This window comes from Scyliorhinus canicula, chromosome 14 (genome assembly GCF_902713615.1).
Source record: "Scyliorhinus canicula chromosome 14, sScyCan1.1, whole genome shotgun sequence".
In the NCBI taxonomy this organism is placed as follows: domain Eukaryota; kingdom Metazoa; phylum Chordata; class Chondrichthyes; order Carcharhiniformes; family Scyliorhinidae; genus Scyliorhinus; species Scyliorhinus canicula.
The window spans coordinates 84,392,666-84,415,987 of record NC_052159.1 but is presented as its reverse complement, the minus strand read 5'-3'; the positions used below and the strand labels follow the sequence as shown (position 1 = coordinate 84,415,987).

General features: G+C 44.6%; 1 protein-coding gene across 1 annotated transcript in view; it reads right to left on the bottom strand.

The window, feature by feature from the left end:
• Positions 1-1,200: 1,200 nt before the first annotated feature.
• eed (embryonic ectoderm development) overlaps positions 1,201-23,322 on the bottom strand; it is a 48,989-nt gene continuing 26,867 nt past the window's right edge. The window contains exons 7-12 of the mRNA XM_038818082.1: positions 21,474-21,565; positions 18,657-18,790; positions 3,045-3,150; positions 2,457-2,615; positions 2,069-2,142; positions 1,201-1,556 (exon numbers count right to left, since the gene is read on the bottom strand). Coding sequence (XP_038674010.1) covers positions 1,430-1,556; positions 2,069-2,142; positions 2,457-2,615; positions 3,045-3,150; positions 18,657-18,790; positions 21,474-21,565 — 692 coding nt within the window. The 3' untranslated portion in view covers positions 1,201-1,429. The remainder of the gene's footprint in view (positions 1,557-2,068; positions 2,143-2,456; positions 2,616-3,044; positions 3,151-18,656; positions 18,791-21,473; positions 21,566-23,322) is intronic.

Below are 23,322 nucleotides of genomic sequence, written 5' to 3'. Positions count from 1 at the left end.
ATACCAGCAACAACAAATCTGTGATACAGCAGCATAGTAACACTCAGCATAATCAAGAAAATCTGTGTTTTTAAAAGTATTTTGCATAAATCTTGTGTACTCATGTAGGTTTCAGCCAAGCATCCCTATTCCCTGAAGACAGAACTCAGTGAAGTCCCTCTCATAGTGTAATGACCAACTCTTCTCCACACTCAGCTGCCCCATTTCTCAACCTCCCACCTGCTACAAAATCACACTGAAAAGTCCCTTTTCCCATGCCCCCAACCCTCACTCACTCAGCAGCTTCTCTCCCTTTCCCACTTTCGGTCTACTTACCGGTACCTGCAAAGCAGCTTCACTATTCTAGGGCAACAAGCCTGTACAAGCAGATCGGAGCAGAAATACAGAAAAATTCAACGTCGCCACTCAATCCTACCAGTTCAACTGCATGATCTCCCAATGTTATCTTGCACGCTGGATGCAGTCAGTTTTTGCCTGTCCCAAGTCGGTGCTCAAATATCATGGGCCCATTCAAAGTATTTTTGGAATCTAAAGAGCATTTTTGGCTCATCGACTACTCTTTTATTTGGCTGTATTGATCTAGGATTGACCCTACAGATCCTCCAGACTTGGTAGTCTCCTCTCCATAGTCCCCAGCTGCGCACAACCCCAAATATGATCTCTGCAACCGCATGAGAGAGCACGAGCCACAGTTTGGGTACCTGTGCTGTAGACGAATCAAGGGGAAATCAAGTAGGAAACCGGAATTGAGGACAGGGATGAACCATCTTTTTGGAAGGCAGAACAAATCCGAGGGGCTGTAAACCTACTCCTGCTTACATTCCTTTATTTTAAAAGTAACTATATAAGTGTTACCTGACCGATCTCTTTCAGATCAAATTCATTACAATTTACATGTTTCACTGGCTACAATCATTTAACTCACTGTAACTCTTCAAATTTGAACTCCAAGTCTTTCTTTATGACTAAACCCTTGTCAATGGCAGAAGTTTTTCTTTCAAGACTTTAAACCCACAGGGATTTGGTTGGAGTCCTAAAACCTATTCCTTTTGCTACAATGGCATTTTAGAGGGGAAAAAAGCCTTTGATGCCAGTTATTGTGATGTCAGCTGTTGTTTAGATGGGTTGAATGCTTTAAACAGATTTACACAGCCATTAATTGTAAACGATATTGTAAAAAATTTATAAACAGCATTTACATACGGCCAACATATAAAAAATATATTTTATTGACAGTAGAGTAAAAGCAACCATCAACACGAACAGAAAGGTCAACTTAACTACACAGTATGCAATAGCAGATATACACAAACAGTAAAATTCCTGTGACAATATAACTGAGAAAAACAAGCTGAGAAAATATTCAATGTCATTGGTACACAGATTATGTGCTAATTAATTAAATTTGGAATGTGATTAACATTATTGTTTATCGAAGTCTGTCCCATCGCCAGATGGTGGCATCATCACATACAGCGATGAGGATACTGCTATCTCTGCTAAAACTGGTTTGTCGTATGGCTGCCGTGCATTTTGGATGTGCCAGTGTTGTGCATCTAAGAAAAAATAAAATCATAATTGCATTACAAAATAGTTCAAAGCTTAATTGCAGTGTCAAAAAGGTCCAACAGCTCACCATTTTGGCATTTGCAAATAGTACGCCATAAAATGTACTTGGGCATCTCCACGTTCCAATATCAGCTGTACAAAAATCAAGAACCTCTCTAATGGGGTGGTTTAGAAAATCGGAGCTTCATTCAGCCCAAACAATTTTGAATTACATAAACAGCTGACTAAAAGCAACATCAGGCATCTAGTTGCTTCTCCAGGACAGCGCTGCCATTGATAATGGTTAAAATAAAGGTGGGAGATGAAAGAATTACATTTCTTTCGTCTCCATTTTATTAAGCATAAGTCTGACCAGAACCGTGACATTTTTGGAGACTAGGCTCCATGGAAACGAATTGGTCCATGATTTCAAAACGACTGGAGAACCTTGAAAAGCCATATACCTGCTTTGCTTTTAGCACAAGTTATTTATAAAATAAGATATTGAGAAAATACTAACTTGGCCTTATGAGGATCTTCCACTTCAAGGTCCCATACATAGAGTTTTCCAACTTGATTACCTAAAGCCAGCATCTTTAAAGAGAAATCTAGATTTTAATAAACAAATAGTGTCAAAGAAATCACTAACAAAAGGAGGAAGGCTAAGATAATAATGAAGTCAAAATATCGAAAGAAGATAATAAATAACTATACATTACAGATATTGAGATTAAAAACTTCAATAATTAACGAACAATCCGCTCTTTCAACAAACAAGATCATAAATTATGGGAGGGTTATTGGTAATCACCTTCCCCAGTGATGGCAGTAGTAAACAACTACAAAATATATTTCTTAATTACACAAACTGAACACTTTAAATGCACTCATGCATACTTTATTCTCACCTTTTGCCAGAAATCCATTGAAAACCTCATGTACCAGATATCACACTGACTGTAATCAAATCTTCCCAGTATGGTCACATTTGACTCATTTGGTTTTATTCTATCAATGTCATCCTCCATTTTGCTAGGTTTCCAGCACACTATGGCATTTTCACAAGACTGAAACAGATAACAATTGTTAATCATAGTTCATAGTTCTTGTGCATAAAAGCTGAACTATAACAATTGATCCAACCTATGTCAAAACTTTTGGAATACTTAACTCATCTTGAGAATCTAAAACTCAGCCCTTAAAACAGCAGACAATCTACAGACCTCCAACAATAGTATTGCTAAATTAAATTCATTTTTATTGTGCAGTTTCCATTTCTGTACATATCTTCCTGAAAAAGTCATTATGCACCATTTTGGAGCAGGAACAGGTCAGCGGCCTGGTTACAACCAACATATTCACATTAAGAAAGGCTATTTGTAATTTAGCTGCCAAATTATTTGTGCAGATTCCCATAAACATGGAGATTCATTAGAGGGTAAACATTCAGACAACCCATGGTCAAATGAATGTTGCAAACAGGAACAAATGTTTACCTTTGATAATATTAGATCTCCAAGCCAACGCACACAGTCCACATAATTCCTGTGTATGTCCCTTGTGGAGAAATCTGGGAAATGGATTTTCTGTGACACAAATGGCCTACAAATAAAAACGACATTTTAATGAACAGTTTAAAAAAACCCTCAAGTTTCACCACGCCTCCAAAAAACTCAGACAAGTCCATGAAAATTGTTAATGATGCTCAAAACATGTTATTGCAAAGAGTTGCACTGAACTTCCGATGGCGGCCATGGAGTGAGTGGTCGCACACAGGGCAGCTCCAACTCAAAAGGCATTGGTTTGAGCTCTTTTTACCCAAAAGTGGGGTAATTTCGGCAGGAAAATGTAGCTGAAGGTGTGGAGAGGTCCCGCCCACCCCAGTTGGTTACCAGACCCGGCAGAAAAAAGTTAACGACCTGGCCAAGGAACTGGAGGAGACTTGTGGCGCAGTAGCAATTTGGAAGACGATGGAGGGGGAAGGGTTGTCGCATGCTGGAAAACCCCAGGTGAAGCAGTTGATGGTGTTTATTAGAGAAGACTTTGGCAATCAGCGAAAGGAGATGCATGGGGATCAGTCGAAGGCCATCGAGGGAACGGGAGCATGCCTGAAAGGATTGATGGAGAGAGTTGAGAAGTGCCTGGAGGCACAGCGGTCGCAGATCAGGGTGATGGAGAAGGTGAAGCCCGATCACAGTGATTGGGTGGTGGAGCTGGAAGTGAGGGTCCTGGGGGACCCTTGCAAGTCATTAAGGGCAAAGGTAGAACAGCAGGGGAACAGATCTAGAAGGCAGAACCTGCGTATTGTTGGCTTGCCTGAGGGTGTGGAAGGCTTGAGTGCCATAAGATACGTCTCGAGGATGCTGGCGGGGCTCATGGCAGAGGGGGTAATGGACAAGGCCCCGGAGGTGGAAAGGGCGTACAGGTTCCTAAGACAGACGTTGAGAGCCGGGGAGCCACCGGGGGCGGTGATTGTAAGGTTCCATACATTTGTGGAGAAGATGACCGTTGGAATGTGGGAGGAAACCGGCGCAGCCAGAGGAAACCCATGCAGACACGGGGAGAACGTGCAGACTTCGCACAGACAGTGACCCAAGCCGGGAATCGAACCCAGGTCCCTGGAGCTGTGAAGCAACAGTGTTAATCACTACTACCGTGCCACCCCACATAATGTTTATATGGGTGGGGAAGGTACCTAGGGTGAAGAGGGCCCTGTTAGTGGCAGAAAGGGGGGCTGGTGCTACCAAACCTGCTGCATTACTATTGGGTGGTGAATGCAGAGGTGAGGCAGTGGTGGGAAGGGAGAGAGGTTAGAGTGGGTTAGGATGGAGGAGGAGTCCTGTAGAGGGTCCAGCCTGAGGGCCATGATAACAGCATTACTTCCGTTGACACCGGGGAGGTACATAGTGCGTCTGGTGGTGCAGTCCACGATTAGGATGTGGAACCAGTTGAGGAGACACTTTAGGATGGAAGGGATGTCAGTGCTGACACCGCTGTGTGGGAACCATAGGTTTAAGCCGGGGGAGGTGAGCGGCATGTATAGGAAGTGGAGGGAGGTGGGGCTGGTGAGGGCGAGATTTGTACCTGGAAGAGAAGTTTGCAGGTCTGGAAGAGCTGCGGGAGAGGGTGGAGCTGCCGAAGAGAACCAAATTTGGGTATATGCAAGTGAGGGACTTTGCGCGGAAAGAATGGAGTGGGTTTCCCAAGCTGCCGGATTATACCCTGTTGGAGCGGTTGCTGCTCCCGGATGTGAAAGGGGAATATAGGGCAGCACGGTGGCCTAGTGGTTAGCATAACCGCCTCACGGCGCTGAGGTCCCAGGTTCGATCCCGGCTCTGGGTCACTGTCCGTGTGGAGTTTGCACATTCTCCCCGTGTCTGCGTGGGTTTTCGCCCCCACAACCCAAAAATGTGCAGAGTAGGTGGATTGGCCACGCTAAATTGCCCCTTAATATAAAAAAAAATAATTGGGTAATCTAAATTTAAAAAAAAAAAAAGTGAAAGGGGAATGTCGGATTAAGGAGAAATGAGAGAAGGTGCTGGGAGGGGAGATAGGATGGGAGTATGGGATGAGGTGATGCATCGGATAAATTTGACCTCCTCGTGTGTGAGGATGAATTTGATTCAATTTAAGGTGGTGCATATGACTCAGGCGAGGCTGCGTGGGTTTTTCCAGGGGGTGGCAGATGAGTGTGAGAAGTGTGGTGAGGACCAGGTAATCACATGCACATGTTTGGGGCTGCGAGAAGTTGGAGAAATACTGGGAGGCGGTGTACAGGATGCTATCAAAGATTGTGGGGGTAGCAGCTGGGCTGAACCCAATAGTGGCGATTTTGGGGTATTGGATATGCTGGAGCTAATAGAGGGAGGAGGGCTGATATTGTAGCCTTTGCATGGCAAACGATTCTGTTATAATGGCAGTCGATATCGCCACCGGGGTGTGGAGCCCTGGCTGGAGGAACTGTACGATTTCCGCTGGCTGGAAAAGATCAAGTTTGATTTGAGGGAATCAGTGGAGGGCTTTGATATGCGGTGGGGACTGTTCATGACCATGTTTGAGGAATTGTTTCTCCTGACAGTGGAGTGGGTGAAAAGGGGAAAATCTTGCACAAAGTGTGAGCTATGAGGGTGTTGACAATGTGTTTTCATTTATGTCTTTGTACTTTTGAATATGTTTGGAATAAAATACATTTAAAAAGATGTACATTTATACAGTGGCAAATCAAATCTCACCAACATTTTCACATGCAATGAATAACTACGTTTAAGAGCAATAAGAATCATGCAGGCAAAAGGGGCAGGATGTTCGAGTGGTTCAACAACAAACAAACAGCAATGACATGATCAATCAGTTTTGGTTGAGGATTGTTAACATAACGAGAAAATTGTGATCTTCTCCAAACAGTTCTGTGGGGCCTTCAAAGTCTACCTGGTCAACAAGGACAGTTTAAGGGTAGCATGCGTCACAGTGGTTAGCACTGGGACTACAGCGCTGAGGACCAGGGTTCGAATCCCAGCCCTGGGTCACTGTCCGTATGGAGTTTGCACATTCTTCCCATGTCTGCGTGGATTTCACCCCCACAACCCAAAGATGTGCGGGTTAGGTAGATTGGCCACTCTAAATTGCCCCTTCATTGGGAAAAAAATAATTGGCTACTCTAAATTTATATTTAAAAAAAAGAAATCAGTTAAGTTTAAAATCTGGTCCAAAAAACGGCCTGTATTGGAATGCCAATCTTGTGAAACAAGGTCTTGGAGAAAAGTTTCAATTAAGAACTTTATAATTTAAGTGTGATTGGTACCAACTAAGTAAAGTCAACAGTCCAGTTAGACAGAAATATTGTTGCTAAAATTATACTTGTGAAATGTCTTCCCCCCCCCAACTTCCTTTTCCACTGGTGAAGGTATTGGTTCAGAGTTGGTTTGGGGTATTGCACTAACCTCAATCGAACAATGGGACTTCATCTCAGTGGTTATTCTTCCTGTTAAAGGCCAACGTTAGACAGGTGTAGGGGGAATGGAGAAATCACAGCTCAACCCAATCTATTGTCATTTACACACTTGAACCTCTGACATCGGGTTTCTGGATAGCAAATTCATTGGTTTTCTTTCTGAACCAGGGGTAATGGGTCCCATAGCATAATGCAAATTGAAATCAGCCAACCCTCCGACAGACCAGGCATCAAACCGTGGACCGTTTGTTAAGTAATGGGTTAAGAGTCATTCCAATTAGTTGTCTCATTTATGTTAAGTATCCAATAATTGACACTGATATGTAAAGGGGCTTCAGGTGGTCTTTGTGTCAGGTGATGTGGTGTTGTGCAGAGTCTGTTGAAGTGAATTAAAGGTGTTTGAGGGAAAGGAGCAGGACTGTTGACCCTTTATACAACAGCAGCTAAATGTATAACAAATGGTAGCAGAGGATGGTTGCGGTGCAAATATGAAGGGTTGAAAGATACAACTTTTCCAGACAAGGAGTGAGTGAGAAGAAAAAAAGCCAAAGATGTTTTCGATGTGACTCTCAATATCATTATGCTTTTAACTGTCCAACACATTATAATAGTGTTTGAAGTGACACATGACACATAAGAGGAATGAAATGAAATGAAATGAAAATCGCTTATTGTCACGAGTAGGCTTCGATGAAGTTACTGTGAAAAGCCCCGAGTCGTCACATTCCGGCACCTGTTCGGAGAGGCTGGTACGGGAATTGAACCGTGCTGTTGGCCTGCCTGGGTCTGCTTTAAAAGCCAGCGATTTAGCCCAGTGTGCTCAACCAGCCCCTAGAGGAAAAAGATAATGACCAGAAAAAAGGCATTGTCCTTTTACAAGCAGTTTTATGCCGGTAATGAGGGTGTTGGTTGCAGAGTTCTTCAACTGTGCTATATTGGTCAGTGGCTGCACATCTACTGTGTGTGGAATTGACTGGTTAAAATGTTACCTGGACTCCTTGAATGCTGAAAATCGTAACAAGGTTAAGGAATTTGAAAGTTCCACAAGTTTCAGGTTTGGGGATGATATTCCTGAAAAGAGTGGTGATCCCTAGCAATATTGCCAGAGTGAATCATTTCATTAGCAAGGATGTTGTATCAAGTGAGATACCTTTGCTTCTGAGCAGACCGTCAATAATATATTCATTTTGCATTTTATAGATTTAGCAACCAGATTTAGTCAATCAACGATTGTACGAAGTAAAGAAAAGAGAATAATTCTGGATCAAATCATGGAAAAATGGATAGTGACAGGAATGGGCCCACCGGCAAAATTCCTTACGGACAATGGGGGAGAATTTGCTAATGATGAGTTTAGGGATGTGTGTGAAAATGTGAATCTCTCAGTTCTGAATACGGCAGCCCATTTAGTAATGGTGTGTGTGAAAGAAACCATGCGGTAATGGATGACATGCTGTGGAAAATTTTGGCAGATAGACTAAACTGCAAGCTAAATTCAGCTTTAGCATGGGCGGTACATGCAAAGAAATCAGTGCAGATGGTTGGGGGCTATAGTCCTATCAATTAGTGTTTGGTAGAATCCTAAAATTCCGTCCATTTTGGATGACCAGCCTCCAGCTTGGGAAGAGACTACAATTAGCTCTGCCTTTGCTGAACATTTAAATGTATTACTTAGCAGTAGAAAAGCTTTTTTGGAAGCAGAAGTCTCTCAAAGGATTCGTAGAGCTTTGAGGCAGAATGTACGGCCATCAAATATCGTTTTTCAGCAAGGAGACATGGTATACTATAAGAGAGAAAATATTAATGAATGGAAAGGCCCAGGGAAGATCATAAGCCTGGATGGCAAAACAATTATTTTGCAACATGGCAATCAAACTGTTAGGGTACATTCATCAAGGATAATGGGTACAGATTACAAATTTTCAAATTTAGACAGAGCAGACAGACATGACGAAGAGCCAGGGTCATCCGGTACGTACGTGTGACAGAACTATGAGGACGAGTGAACTGATATAGACAGGGTTTCTGTAGAGGAACATAACATTTCTGATTATTTAAAACAGGCCATTTTTCCAAAAGGACAACTGCCAAAAGTTGGTACAAATGTGACATACTTGCCTGAAGAGTCTAGTCAATGGCAGGATGCAACGGTTATTAGTAGAGCAGGAAAGACTTCCGGTGTGGACCATGGAGTAAGTGGTCACACACAAAGCAGCTCCTGCCCAAGTTTACAGAAAAGAGCTCTTTTTTTAATCAATACGGGTTGGAATTTTGATGAAAAGATGTAGGTGAATGTTGGAGGAGTACTTTCCCCCAGGAATAGTATGCCTCTTGGTTACCAGACCCGGCAGAAACAGTGAAATATTTGGCTGGAGCTGCAGCAAAGACAAAAGCCTCTTCCAGCATGCAGGCGGGGGAAGGGCAAGCTTATAGGCTTCAAGCTATAAGCTTGGGCAGCAGGGTAGCATGGTGGTTAGCATAAATGCTTCACAGCTCCAGGGTCCCAGGTTCGATTCCCGGCTGGGTCACTGTCTGTGTGGAGTCTGCACGTCCTCCCCCTGTATGCGTGGGTTCCCTCCGGGCGCTCCGGTTTCCTCCCACAGTCCAAAGATGTGCGGGTTAGGTGGATTGGCCATGCAAAATTGCCCGTAGTGTCCTAATAAAAGCAAGGTTAAGGGGGGGGTTGTTGGGTTACGGGTATAGGGTGGATACGTGTGTTTGAGTAGGGTGATCATGGCTCGGCACAACATTGAGGGCCGAAGGGCCTGTTCTGTGCTGTACTGTTCTATGTTCTAAGCTGACCTGAGGGCCTTTATTAAAGCTGAATTCTAGCAGCAGAGGGAACAACTGTGAAACGATCTCGCCAAGACCATTGAAGAAGCAGTGACGAGACTTCCGGTGGCGGCCATGGAGGAGTAGGTCGCACATTCAGCAGCTCCCGTCTGGAACAGACTCTCGGACCTTTTTAATGGGGTTTTCACGGACTTTTTGGGGCAGATTGGTGAAGCGAACACTGCCAAAAGGATTCCCTCTCTGTCGTATGGATAGCTGGACCAGGAGTGGCCAGGTGAAGCATTTAAGTCTCAGTAGACAGAAGCGTGCGAGCGGGCTCCGAGGCACGGCATGGCGGCCGGTATAGACCAGGGTGCATGGGCGCAGTGGGCACAGGAGCAACAAGAGTTCCTTAGTGGCTGCTTTTCTGATCTTAAAAAGGACATGCTGGCCCCGATGAAGGCATCAATAGACCAAATGATCGCAACTCAGGCGATACAAGGGAAAGCGATTAAGGAGATGGAGAAAAAGCTATCCAACCATGAGGACGAGTTGGTCGTATTGGCCCTTAAGGTGGAGGTGCAGGATGACCTCCACAAGAAGTGGCAGGAGAGGCTGGAGTACCAAGAAAACAGGTCCAGGAGACAGAACCTGAGAATTGTGGGCCTCCCCGAAGGTGTGGAGGGGTCGGATGTGGGAGCATTTGTGTCCAAGATGCTGGAGACGCTGCTAGGGACGGGGGTATTCCCTCGACCCCTGGAGCTGGACAGGGTGCACAGAGCCCTTGCAAGGATGCCCAAGGCGAATGAACGGCCGAGGGCCATGGAGGTGAGATTTCATCGCTTCTCGGACAAGGAACTTGTCTTGCGGTGGGCAAAAAAAGAACAGAGCAGCAGGTGGTAAAACAGTATGATACGCATCTATCGGGACCTGGGTGCGGAGCTGGCCAAGAGGCGTGCTGGATTCAACCGGGTGAAGGCGACCCTCTTCAGCAAGGGCGTGAAATTTGGGATGCTACACCCAGCGAAGCTACGGGTCATGTCCAAGGAACTGCATCACTATTTTGAGACGCCGGGCGAGGCGTGGTCATTCGTCAAACAAGAAAAGCTGGACTCGAATTAAAGGACAGCTAAGCTTTGGTGGAATGCGGCGGTGGGGCTGGGTAACACGGTACCATTGTTAATATAAGATTGTATACAATGTTGGGTGCGTGTAAGGGCTGTGGTGGTGACTGGAGGGTGCAGTGTTTTTGGCAAATTTGAGATACGGAACGGGGAGGGGGCCCTGTACATAGTGCTAATTTTCAGAACGTTGGAGCCTTGGTTCAACAAGTGTCTCCTCACGGGACAATATTAGTGTCTTCTGTTTATTTTTCATTTCGTATTACTATTTACTCACTGGGGCTGAATGGGCCGGTCAAAAGAGCGCACGTGTTCGCGCATCTAAAGGGGTTAAAGGCAGACGTAGCAATGCTTCAGGAGACACATTTAAAGCTCTCAGATCACACGAGATTGAGAAAGGGATGGGTAGGCCAGGTGTTCCATTCAGGGCTTGATTCAAAAACCAGGGGGATAGCAATTCTGATCCGTAAGGGTGTGGCATTCGAGGCTGGGAGAATTGTGGCAGATAAGGAGGGGGTAGGTATATAATGGTGAGTGCAAAGTGGGAGGGGGTCCGGGTGGTGTTTGTGAACGTCTATGCTCCGAATTGGGATGATGTGGAATTTATGAGACGCATGCCAGGCAAAAGAGTCACACACCCTGATCATGGGGGGAGGCTTTAACACAGTCATTGACCCCGAGCTGGACTGGTCGAAGTCCAGGACAGGGATGCGAGCGTCAGTGCCTAAGGAACTGAAGGGTTTTATGGAGCAGATGGGGGGGGGGGAATGGATCCCTGGAGGTTTGCGCGGCTGAGAGCGAAGGAGTTCTCTTTTTTTCTCCCACGTTCATAAGGTTTATTCCCGCATAGACTTCTTTGTCTTGAGCAGGGCGTTAATCCCAAAGGTGGCGGGGACAGAATACTCAGCAATCATGGTCTCGGACCATGCCCCGTACTGGGTGGACCTGCGGCTTAGTGAGGAGAGAGGGCAGCACCCACTCTGGAGACTGGATGTGGGGCTGCTGGCAGACGAAGAGGTTTGCGGGCGGATTAGCAGGAACATTCAGGATTACCTGGAAACAAACGATACAGGTGAGGTAGCAGTGGCAACGGTCTGGGAGGCTCTGAAGGCAGTTGTCAGAGGGGAACTCATCTTAATTCGATCCCATAGGGAAAAGAGAGAAAGAGCGGAGAGGGAGAGATTGGTGGAGGAGATACTCTGAGTGGACAGGAGATACGCGGAGGTCCCCGAGGCTGGGCTACTGAGGGAGCGGCGGAGTCTGAGGCGGAGTTTGAACTGCTGACCACAGGGAAAGCGGTAGCACAGCTGAGGAAGGCAAAGGGGGCCGTCTATGAGTACAGGGAGAAAGTGAGTAGAATGCTGGCACATCAACTGCGAAAGAGGGAGGCGGCCAGGGAAATCGGGGGAGTAAAAAAAATAAGGAGGGTAACACGGTCTTGGATCCGGGGGGGGGGTGAACTGAGTCTTTCAGGAATTCTATAGTAAACAATAAGAGTTGGAGCCCCCGAAGGGATGAGGCAATTTTTGAACCAGTTGAGGTTTCCAAAGGTGGAAGAGGACCTGGTGGAGGGGCTGGGGACCCCGATTGAATTGGAGGAGATTGTCAAGGGTATAGAGGGCATGCAATCGGGTAAAGCTCCAGGGCCGGAAGGTTACCAGGTAGAATTCTACAAGAAATTTTCGGAAATATTGAGCCCACTCCTGATGAGGACCTTCAATGAGGCAAGAGAGAAAGGAACCCTCCCTCCAACAATGTCACAGGCTTTGATCTCACTCATTCTTAAACGATGGAAGGATCCGGCACATTGCGGGTCATACAGGCCGATTTCGCTTTTAAATGTGGATGCCAAATTGCTAGATTCTGGCCACAGGATTTGAGGATTGCGTCCCAGGGGTGATAGAGGAAGACTGGGTTTGTTGAAGGCAGACATCTCAATCCCAATGTCCAGAGACTTTTGAATATTATGATATCCTCAGAGGATGGGGAGGCGGAGGTGGTAACAGCGATGGACGCAGAGAAAGTCTTTGACCGGGTGGAATGGGAGTACCTGTGGGAAAAGCCGGGGAGGTTTGGGTTTGGTGAGGGCTTTGTTGGCTGGGTCAAATTGCTGTACCAGGCGCCTGTAGCAAGTATATGTACAAACCGGCTGAGGTCGGGGTACTTCGAGCTTCACCGGGGAACGAGGCAGGGGTGTCCTCTCGCCCCGTTACTATTTACCCTAGCTATAGAACCACTAGCTATGGCACTGAGAGCCTCGAGGAACTGGTGGGGTTGTGGGACATCAGGTCTCGCTATACGCGGATGATTTGCTCCTGTACATTTCAGACCCTGTGGAGGGGATGGGGGAGGTTCTGCGGATCCTGAGGGATTTTGGTAGTTTTTCAGGGTACAAACTGAACGTGGGAAAGAGCAAGTTGTTTGTGATCCAGGCCAAGGGGCAGGAGGAGAGACTGAAAGAGCTGCCGCTCAGGATAGTAGAGAACATTTTTCGTTACCTGGGTATACAGGTGGCCAGGAAATGGGATGCCCTGCACAGGCTCAACCTGACCCGGTTGGTGGAGCAAATGGAAGGGGACTTTAAAAGGTGGGACATGCTCCCGCTGTCACTGGCAGGGAGGGTGCAGACCGTGAAAATGACTGTCCTTCCCCAGATTTTTGTTTGTCTTTCAGTGCCTCCCCATCTTCATCCTTAAGGCCTTTTTTAAGCGGGTGAGTAGGATCATTATGAGCTTTGTGTGGGCGAATAAGACGCCGCGAGTAAGGAGATCGCTATTGGGAGTGCAGGGGGGGGGGGGGGGGGGGGGGGGGGGGGTTGGCGCTGCCAAACTTTCGCAACTACTACAGGGCAGCCAATATAGCTATAATTAGGAAATTGGTGATGGGGGGGTGGGGCACGTGGGAGCAGCTGGAGGCGGCGTCATGTAAAGGTACTAGTCTGGGAGCTTTGATAACGGCTCCTTTGCCGTTCTCGCCGACTCGTTACTCCACAAGTCCGGTGGTGGTGGCGACACTGCGGATCTGGGGACAGTGGAGGAGGTACAAGAAGGTGGAGGGAGTGTCGGTCTGGACCCCGATATGCAACAACCACAGGTTTGTCCCAGGTAGGATGGGTGGTGGGTTCCAGAGCTGGCAGAGGGCAGACATCAGAAGAAGGGAGATCTGTTCATAGACGGAAGCTTTCCCAGTTTGAAGGCGCTAGAGGACAAATTTAATCTGCCGCCAGGAAATGCCTTTAAATATCTGCAAGTATGAGCCTTCCTGAAAAAACAGGTAGTGGCCTTTCCGACGCTGTTGCAACTGAGATACAGGACAGGGTGGTCTGCAGCACCTGGGTGGGGGAAGGGAGGGTGTCAGATATCTACCAGGAACTGCAGAAGGCAGAGGAAACCCCGGCGGAGGAGCTCACGGGCAAGTGGGAGGAGGAGCTAGATGAGGAGTTGGAAGCAGGTCTGTGGGCAGAGTCCCTGGGCAGGGTTAATTCCTCCTTCATGTGCCAGGCTCAGTAATTCAATTTAAGGTGGTCCACCGGGCACACATGACCGCAGCAAGAATAACCAAATTTTTTCGGGTAGAAGATAGTTGTATGAGGTGCAAGGGCAGCCCTGTAAACTATGTCCACATGTTTTGGGCATGCCCAGAGCTTAGTGTTCTGGCAAGGGCAATGTCCAAGGTGCTTAACACACGGGTGGTGCCGAGTCCAGAGATAGCGATCTTTGGAGTTATGGGGCCGAAAGAGGCCACGTCTTAGCCTTTGCCTCCCTACTAGCCTGGTGACGGATTTTATTAATGTGGAGGGACTCGAAGCCCCCGAGTGTAGAGACTTGGGTTAACGACGTGGCTGGGTTACTCGGTCTTGAGAAAATAAAGTTTGCCTTAAGAGGGTCTAAGCTCGGGTTCTCTCGGAGGTGGCAGCTGAACGTCGACTTTCTCGGGGAAAATTAAAATGTCAGCAGCAGCAATTCGTGTGTGTGTGTGGAGGGGGGGTGTTTGTGAGTGCTTCATTGGGATGGTGTGGGAAGACTGGGTCGTGTGGGGTAATGTCTATTTAATTGTTATTGTATATTCTCTTTTTGCACTATGTTAATATTCACTCTAGTTTGTTTTGTTATGGTTACTACTGTTTTATTATGAAAATTCTGCAAAACCTTAATAAAAATACTTTTTTTTTAAAATTAGTAGAGCAGGGAAGGCCACTGGAAAGTATAAACATTGGTTGAAAGTACAGCATTTGGGGGAGGGTGTCAAGACAATGGATTGGGAACACCAAGTTCAAAAATGGAGGGCACAGAAACGCAGTGCCAGTTCAGATAGTACATTGGATAGTGAACAGGTCCACAGGAAAAGATCGAGAACTATTGAAAGGACATCCCACAGCAGAAGGGAAAGATCAAGCAGTAGCAGTACAGAACGAGATACCAGGTGGGAGAGGGGACGTAGTTTATCAAGATCTCGGAACGTGAGTAAGACTACAAATACCAATAGGAGTAAAAGCCCACATGCACGTGAGATTTTGGTGGCTTTCAATAAGTTAAATGAAAAAGTTATCAAAGATGCCAAACAGCAAGAACTGCATATTTGGAGTGAATTTGGGGTATACATGGAAGTACCGGATAGGGGGCAAAGAGCTCTGTCCCACAGATGGATTTGCACGAGAAAGGTTCTTCCGGATGGAACTTATAAGGCAAAGGCCAGGCTTGTGGCGAGGGGATTTGAAGATCAGGATTTAAGGGTAGATTCACCTACGACATGAAAAGATCTTATTGGCTCTATTAGCCACAAAGGCATGGGAATGCAAATCTGTAGATATAAAAGCTGCCTTTTTGCAGGGGCATCAGCTCCAGAGACATTTTTCTCAGTCCTCCTAAAGAGGCAGCTAACACAGAAGGGGTACTCTGGAAGTTCAACAAATGTGTACATGGATTAAATGATGCGTCTAGAGTCTGGATTAAATGATGCGTCTATTGTCTGGTATTTTTTAGTAAGGTCAGTTTTGTTAAAGTTAGGCTGTTGCCAGTTGAAAGCAGATCCGGCAATACTGGCACTATAAAGGAAATCTTTCTGGCATCTTTATGATGCATGTCGATGATTTTTTGTGCGGTAGGCTAGTGATTTCAAAGCTGTTGTGATCTCTGGTTTGAGGAAAGAATTCAGGGTTGGAAGTCAGGCTTCCGGTGCATTTAAATATATTGGACTGGAAATCAGACACAGACTAAGTTTGGGACAACTTTACGTCCGCAATATTATTTGGAAAGCATCAGCCCAATAGCAATTAGCTGTGGCCGGGTTTCACAAAAAGACGCAATGGTTTCAAAGATTGGAAAAAGAGCAACTGCGAAGTTTAATTGGGCAACTGAATTCGTTAGTAGACAGACTAGACCGGATGTGAGTTTTGATGTCTTAGAGTTGAGTACAAAAATTAATGATCCTAAAGAGGAAAACATAATAAGAGCAAATAAAGCATTGGTCAAACTGAAAATGCAGATATGTGTTTTGAGGTTCCCGCTTTTAGGTGACCTCAGGCACTTGAAACTCATAATTTATAGTGATGCGTCCTATGCAAATTTATGTGATGGGTTTTAAGTGCAGGAGGTTATATAATTTTCCTTTTGGGGAACAATGGGAAATGTTGCCCTCTTGTGTGGGAAACAAAGAAAATAAGGAGTGGTCAAAAGCACTTTGGCTGCTGAGACGTTAAGCCTTGTAGAGGTGGTGGATATGGCCTTTTATATATCTCAGATATTGAAAGCAATTTTGGGATTAGGGGATTTGGATAATATACCTATTGAATGTCACATTAACAATAAATCCCTGTGGGAAAATGTGCACTCTACAAAAAGTGTCAATGAGAAAAGGCTAAGGATAGACATCATAAGTTTGAAGCAGATGTTGGACAGACGGAAAATAGCAAAAATTAAATGGGTTAACAGCAGCCGTCAATTGTCAGACTGTTTTACAAAAAGAGGGGCTAGTTCACAGAAACTTTTGGATATTGTTAATGAAGGGCGCCTGTTTCTGTGACTGTTTATTTTTCTTCCAAAAATGATTAAAAATGGGGGGAAATTGCGTGTGTTTTCAAATTTGTAATTTTGTTTTCACCTAATTATTTTTTTCTTCAAGGGGCGGCTGTGAAGTAATGGGTTAAAAAACATTCCAATTAGTTGTCTCGTTTATGTTAAGTATCCAATAATTGACACCGATATGTAAAGGGATTTCAGGTGGCCTTTCTGTCAGATGTTGTGATGTTAGAGTTTTGTTGAAGTAAATTTAAAGGTGTTGTGGAAAAGGATGAGAAAAGTTGACTCTTTATACAAGAGCAGCTAAACGTATAACACCGTTTATTATGTATGTGGCTCAGCTACTTATTATCTCCGAAACATCAAAGGAAGTAGGTGCAAAGTTTACATAATGTGCAAGATGGGTCAATAGGTAGCTACAACAGTTTAAAATCTAAATAAACGATACTGACCTTTATAATAAAATAAACTTTAGAACGTCCTCTGCTATATTGTACAGCAGTTCCACAAGACGATAAGACATAGGAGCAGAATTATGCCACTTGGCCCATCAAGTCTGCTCCGCCATTCAGTCATGGCTGATATTTTTCTCATCCCCATAACCCCGATCCCCTTATTAATCAAGAACCTAACTATCTCTGTCTTAAAGACACTCAGTGATTTGGCCTCCACAGCCTTCTGCGGCAAAGAGGTCCAGATTCACCACCCTGTGGCTGAAGAAATTCCTCCTCATCTCCGTTTTAAAGGATCGTCCCTTTAGTCTGAAGTTGTGCCTTCTGGTTCTAGCTTTTCTTACAAGTGGAAACATCCTCTCCAGGTCCACTCTATCCAGGCCTCACAGTATCCTGTAAATTTCAATAAGATCCCCCTTCATCCTTCTAAACCCCGAGTACAGACCCGGAAGTCCTCAACCAATCCTCACCTGACAAGCTCTTCATTCCAGGGATTATTCTTGTGAATCTCCTCTGGACCCTTTCCAAGGCCAGCATATCCTTTCTTAGATACAGGGCCCAAAACTGCTCATAATACTCCAAATGGGTCTGACCAGAGCCATATACAGCCTCAAAAGTACATCCCTGCCCTTGTATTCGAGCTCTCTCGACATGAATGCTAACATTTCACTTGCCTTCCTAACTGCCGACTTGAACCTGCACGTTAACCGTAAGAGAATTTTGAACAAAGATTCCTACGCCTCTGTGCTTCTCATTTTCTAAGCATTTCCCCATTTAGAAAATAGTCTATGCCTCCATTCCTCCTTCCAAAGTGCATAACCCCAAACCTTTCCACATTGTATTCCACCTGCCACTTCTTTGCCCACTCTCCTGGCCTGTCCAAGTCCTTCTGCAGCCCGCCTGCTTCCTCAATACTTCCTGTCCCTCTACATATCCTTGTATCATCTGCAATCCTAGCAACAATGCCTTCAGTTCCTTCTCCCAGATAGTTAATGTAAATTGTGAAAAATTGTGGTCCCAGCACCGACCCCTGAGGCACACCATTAGTCATTGTCTGCCATCCTCAAAAAGACCCCTTTATCTCCTCTCTCTGCCTTCTGCCAATCCTCCAATATGGCAGGTAAAAGGGCGCAAACAAGAGCGTCAAGATTACCTACCATTAATCAAGATATCATCACAAAAAATTTACAGATGTTTCAACGAGAAAAAACTGGTTACAACATGGGTTTCTCTAGAATGCAAGCTGAGAAGCTGGGAAATACAAAATCAAGCAGGCAGTTTTCATTAATAATGTGAATTCATAATGGAAAAGTTGAAACTGAAAACAAGTGCAGGCATTAAGATTTCCATGTTTTTGTTCAATTAAATAAATCTCTATTTGAAGTAAAGTTGGTGGATATAAGGTATGATCTATATATCACCAGATGTGATGAGTTAATACTCATTTTTAAAATTTAATTCATGGGATTTGGGCGCTGCTGCTGAGGCCAGCATTTATTGCCCATCCCTAATTACCCTCAAGAAGGTGGGAATGAGCTGATGAGACATTTTTATATACCATTGAAATGTAAATTCGAACAAAAGATATCAAGAAAGATCTTGTTAGAATGGCGTTGTTTAAAGAAAATCCAATGTAGACTTGTTAACTTGGTATACACTGTATTTAGATCTTACAGTTTTTTCCATCTGTGAAGACAACATGAATACTGCCAGTTCTACAATAAAATGAACTAGTAATCAGGAAAACAAGTCCAGGCAACATAATATAATTAGGGCTGAAGAATGCAACCACTACCTGTTTGTTTTGCTTGGGTTATATTCATTTGATGCTTTAATAGCTTTTAACATCCTTTCCGAGTTGATTCTCCACAATTTAAGGGAATGATCCATGCCACAAGACATTATTTTTTCTCCAAGCAGATCAAAATCCTGCAAACAAAGAAAACCATGATATATAATATAAACTACTCATATACTGAAAATGTTAAGTGGGTCACAGTTATGCCATTTATAGGCACATTTAAAATTCTTAGATCAGGCTATTTATCTAGCGAGTGCAAATCTCTGAATAGCCTCATCTGCCAGGTTTAAGGCAATTGGTCTGTAGAGGGTATACTCCTTGGTAATATGCAGCATTGTTTGTATCTTTCCACAAGTGCAAAAAGGGTGTGTACTGAGGCTCCAGTGGACGTTAGCTGCTTGGGGCCCCTGTCCTGTCCTCGATCTATTTAGCAAGGACCACTCTTGCCATGATGGTACAAATCTGCCATTTGACATATGGGGTTTGTCATAGGGACATATTAGTGACTTCAGGCTCTCTACAGAAAGCCATTTTAAGTGTCAAAATGTACCTGCAGACGGAGTTATGCATCAATGTTAATGCTAAATTTCGTCTTTCAATGCATGACAGAAATAGCTAGAAAATCAGTGTCCCACATACCCAACATTGCTGGCTGCCTGTGGACTATTATATCAGATTACAGTGTCATCCTTAGCTCAGTGGTAGCACTGTCACTCAAGTCTAAAGATTGTGTGTCGATTCTTCACTCTGCAGACCTGAGCACATAATCAAATCTGGCATTTCAAGGGCAGCATGGTGGTGCACCGGTTAGCACAGCTGCCTCACGGCGCCGAGGTCCCAAGTCCGATCCCGGCTCTGTGTCACTGTCTGTGTGGAGTTTGCACATTCTACCGGTGTTTGCACGGGTTTCGCCCCCACAACCCAAAGATGTGCAGGGTAGGTGGATTAGCCATAATAAATTGCCCCTTAATTGGAAAAAATGAATTGGGTGTTCCTGCTTAAAAATTCCTTGACTGGCTTTTGGACACCTCAGTTTATAAAAGCTTTGAAATGCAGACTTTCTTTTATGTCCGGCCTGATATTGTAGCTTCACCCATAAATTCTATATTCTCCCCACATGAACCAATATCTTACGGGTGCATAATCAGCATTTTGTGCATGGCTGCTCCAACCTATTCTACGTATTGCTCCATCCCCAACACCCTCACATCTAAGCATTTTTGTGCAAGTGAATGTCACCCCCGGAGCAACATTTTCTACATTGCAGTCAATCCTGCCCTCCAATGGATCTCTCTCAACACTCACGACTACCCAACACACTAGCTAAATATGTCTTCTGACTGCCCTAACCTTATTCTCCCATTCCCTCCTCTATCCTGCCACCCACTCATCATTTAACCCCGCTTGACTAGTGTAAAGAATTGAGTGCAAAAGAGAAATGGGATAAAGGGGGAACCTTTTTTTTTTGAAGTGGAGGGATAAGGGAATAATTTCCACCTATATGCTAAAAGCCTGGTTGGTCTACGGGGTGGGTAACATCAAAGGGAAAAATGAAACATCCAGAAAGATAACTGAAGATAGTAGAGAAGCTATCATTATAACTGCACCCAGTTGTAGAAGATAGGCTCTCCCAACAACAAGTTGTTGCTAAAAGCTACTGTTTCAAATAAAGCTCTTACAAGGAATACTGCTACGCTGAACTGAAGACTGCTTTCCCAAACCTGGGAAATAACCTGCTCGGTGGTAAATATGTGCTGGATTTAGCTCATGGGAGTTATACAGTATTGGTTGCTGTTTGGGAAAAGGGACGTTTCTGAATTCAGGAAATGTAGGTAGTCAGGAACTTCATGAGATATTGTGTGTAGATAAATATACTGTTGTAGTGTATTATACTCTTTATCATGTGTTTCCTTTCAAGTTAATAAATATTCTTTATTATTTGATCACAAGAAGAGTGAACTGTTCCTCCTTTGCATATTTTTTCTCACATTATACCAAACTGAAAAAAACACCACTAAGAACCGGCATTCCAAGTTACCCTTCTGGGTTTTAGGATACCATCACATTTAACATCAGTGGATTATTAACACTAGAATGTTCTCCATTGGCTTAACTCCCATGTACAATTACTTAAAAATTAACAAAAAAACACAAGTCCTCAAGAAATGGGATGCCCTGCCATTAGAAACCAGTCCAAAGATAGAACATAGAACAGTACAGCACAGAACAGGCCCTTCGGCCCTCGATGTTGTGCCGAGCAATGATCACCCTACTCAAACCCACGTATCCACCCTATACCCGTAACCCAAACAACCCCCCCTTAACCTTACTTTTTTTTAGGACGCTACGGGCAATTTAGCATGTCCAATCCACCTAACCCGCACATCTTTGGACTGTGGGAGGAAACCGGAGCACCCGGAGGAAACCCACGCACACACGGGGAGGACGTGCAGACTCCGCACAGATGTGCAGGTTAGGTGGAGTTATGGGATAGGGTGGGGCAGTGGGCCGAGGTAGGGTGCCCCTTTGGAGGGTTAGTGCAGACTCGATGGGCCAAATGGCCTCCTTCTGCACTGTAGGCATTCTATGGATTCCATTCTATGAATATTGATCATCTTGCTGTTAACCCTTGCAAACTCAACATTTACTTACCTTTCAATATACTAACTGCGTTTTATCATTAAATCCTTAGGAGAATAAATAATGTGAATGAATCATTGGTTATTATTACTGCAGAATATTGTCTGGAATGGAATGTTGTTACCAGCAGCAGCCAAATAAATGAATAGCACAGAGTGTCTGGTCACTTACTGCACTCAGCACTTCATCTCGATGTCCTTCCACACCTCCAAATATCGCAACTAAAGTGTCTGTCTGGATGTTCCAAAACCTTAGAGCATGATCTAGTATGAAGCACAGGTTCCATTTAGCCTTTCAGATCGAGTACTTCACAGAAGCTGTACAGCTTTATCATCTTGATAAGCTACCAGAACACGGAGTGAATTACAAGTCTTCACGGAATTTTACTTGCACAAAATATTAAAAAGTGATTACACCACTTGACAATTCTGCCAAACATATTGACAGAAGATATAACATTGCCTCTACATAGGATATTAAGAAAATAATAGGAGACAATGAATAACATTTGAATTTTTTTTAAAATGCTACATCTTCAAATCAAGAGAAAGACTCAGTTGGTGCACGAACAAAAAAACAAGTGTTTACTGGGTGAGGGCAGTAAGATTTTAAAATGTTAAAGTAGGCGAAAATTAAATGGAACCCACAGGTAAAAGTACAAAGTATGCACAAAATCTAACATGACCGCCTTGAATTTTGGTGAAACTGATTTGGGGGATTTGATTGGTCTATCAGAATGGGACCAGACGTGCATGGAAGAGAAATACATTTTTGGTTTTCATAGAATCCCTGCAGTGCAGAAGGAGGCCATTTGGCACATCGAGACTGCATCGATCCTTCGATAGACCACCCTATCTAGACCCAATCTCCACAATATTCCTGCAACTCTACCCTAAGCGGCAATTTAGCTAACGCTCACATTTTTGGATTATGGGAGGAAACTGGAGCACCTGGAGGAAGCCAACGCAATGATTTATATTCTTTAGACACATTGGCCCATAACTTCATGGTTTCCCAGCGTCGCATTTAATAATAATCATTATTAGTGTCACAAGTAGGCTTACATTAACACTGCAATGAAGGGTGGCACGGTGGCGCAGTGGTTAGCATTGCTGCCTATGGCACTGAGGACCCAGGTTCGATCCCAGCCCCAGGTTACTGTCTGTGTGGAGTTTGCACATTCTCCCCGTGTCTGCGAGGATTTCACCCCCCGTGCAGATTTCATACAGACAGTGACCCAAGCTGAGAATCGAACCTGGGTCCCTGGCGGTGTGAAGCAACAGTGCTAACCACTTGATACCCCAAAGATCCGCTGGGAATTCCTTTAGGAGGTTCCCATGTCAGGGTTTACGCAGCAATTGCCCAGAAGTGTTAACTTCCTCTAGACAATTGCACGGGGCTGGGAACCACTCGACAGAAGTGATTTAAATTGTTAATTTCGGATGGTTCTGCCAGTTTTACCCTGATAGTTACTCTGAAGAGCTACAAGGAAAAAAAAACACTTCCAACTCCAGGGTAATTATTTTAAAAACGCAGATCCTGTTGTATGTATTTAGTAGTCTTCCTGTTTCTTTCCCCCTGTACTGGTTTGATCCCCCCCCTTATTGACTGGTGACTTGCTCTCCTCTGCAGTGGTGTGTTTCAGAAGCTGTCCGAGAAGTTGGGGGTATGGTTTGGATACTGAATCCCTGCTCTGTTTTTCTGCTTCTTTTTTCTGTATGGTGTTATTTTGTCACTTTGTTTTTCAATTTCTAAAACCTTGGGGCAACGTGGTGGCGCAGTGGCTAGCACCGCTGACTCACGACACTTAGGACCCGGGTTCGAACCTGGCCCTGGGTCACAGTTCGTGCAGAGTTTGCACATTGTCCCAACGTCTGCGTGGGTCTTACCCCCGCAACACAAAAAGATGTGCTAAACTGCCCCTTAATTGAAAAAACGAGAATTAGGTACTCTAAAAAAATCTTAATAAATATCTTTATTTAAAAAACCCAGACCCAGCCTTGCACGAGTCACTCCCCAG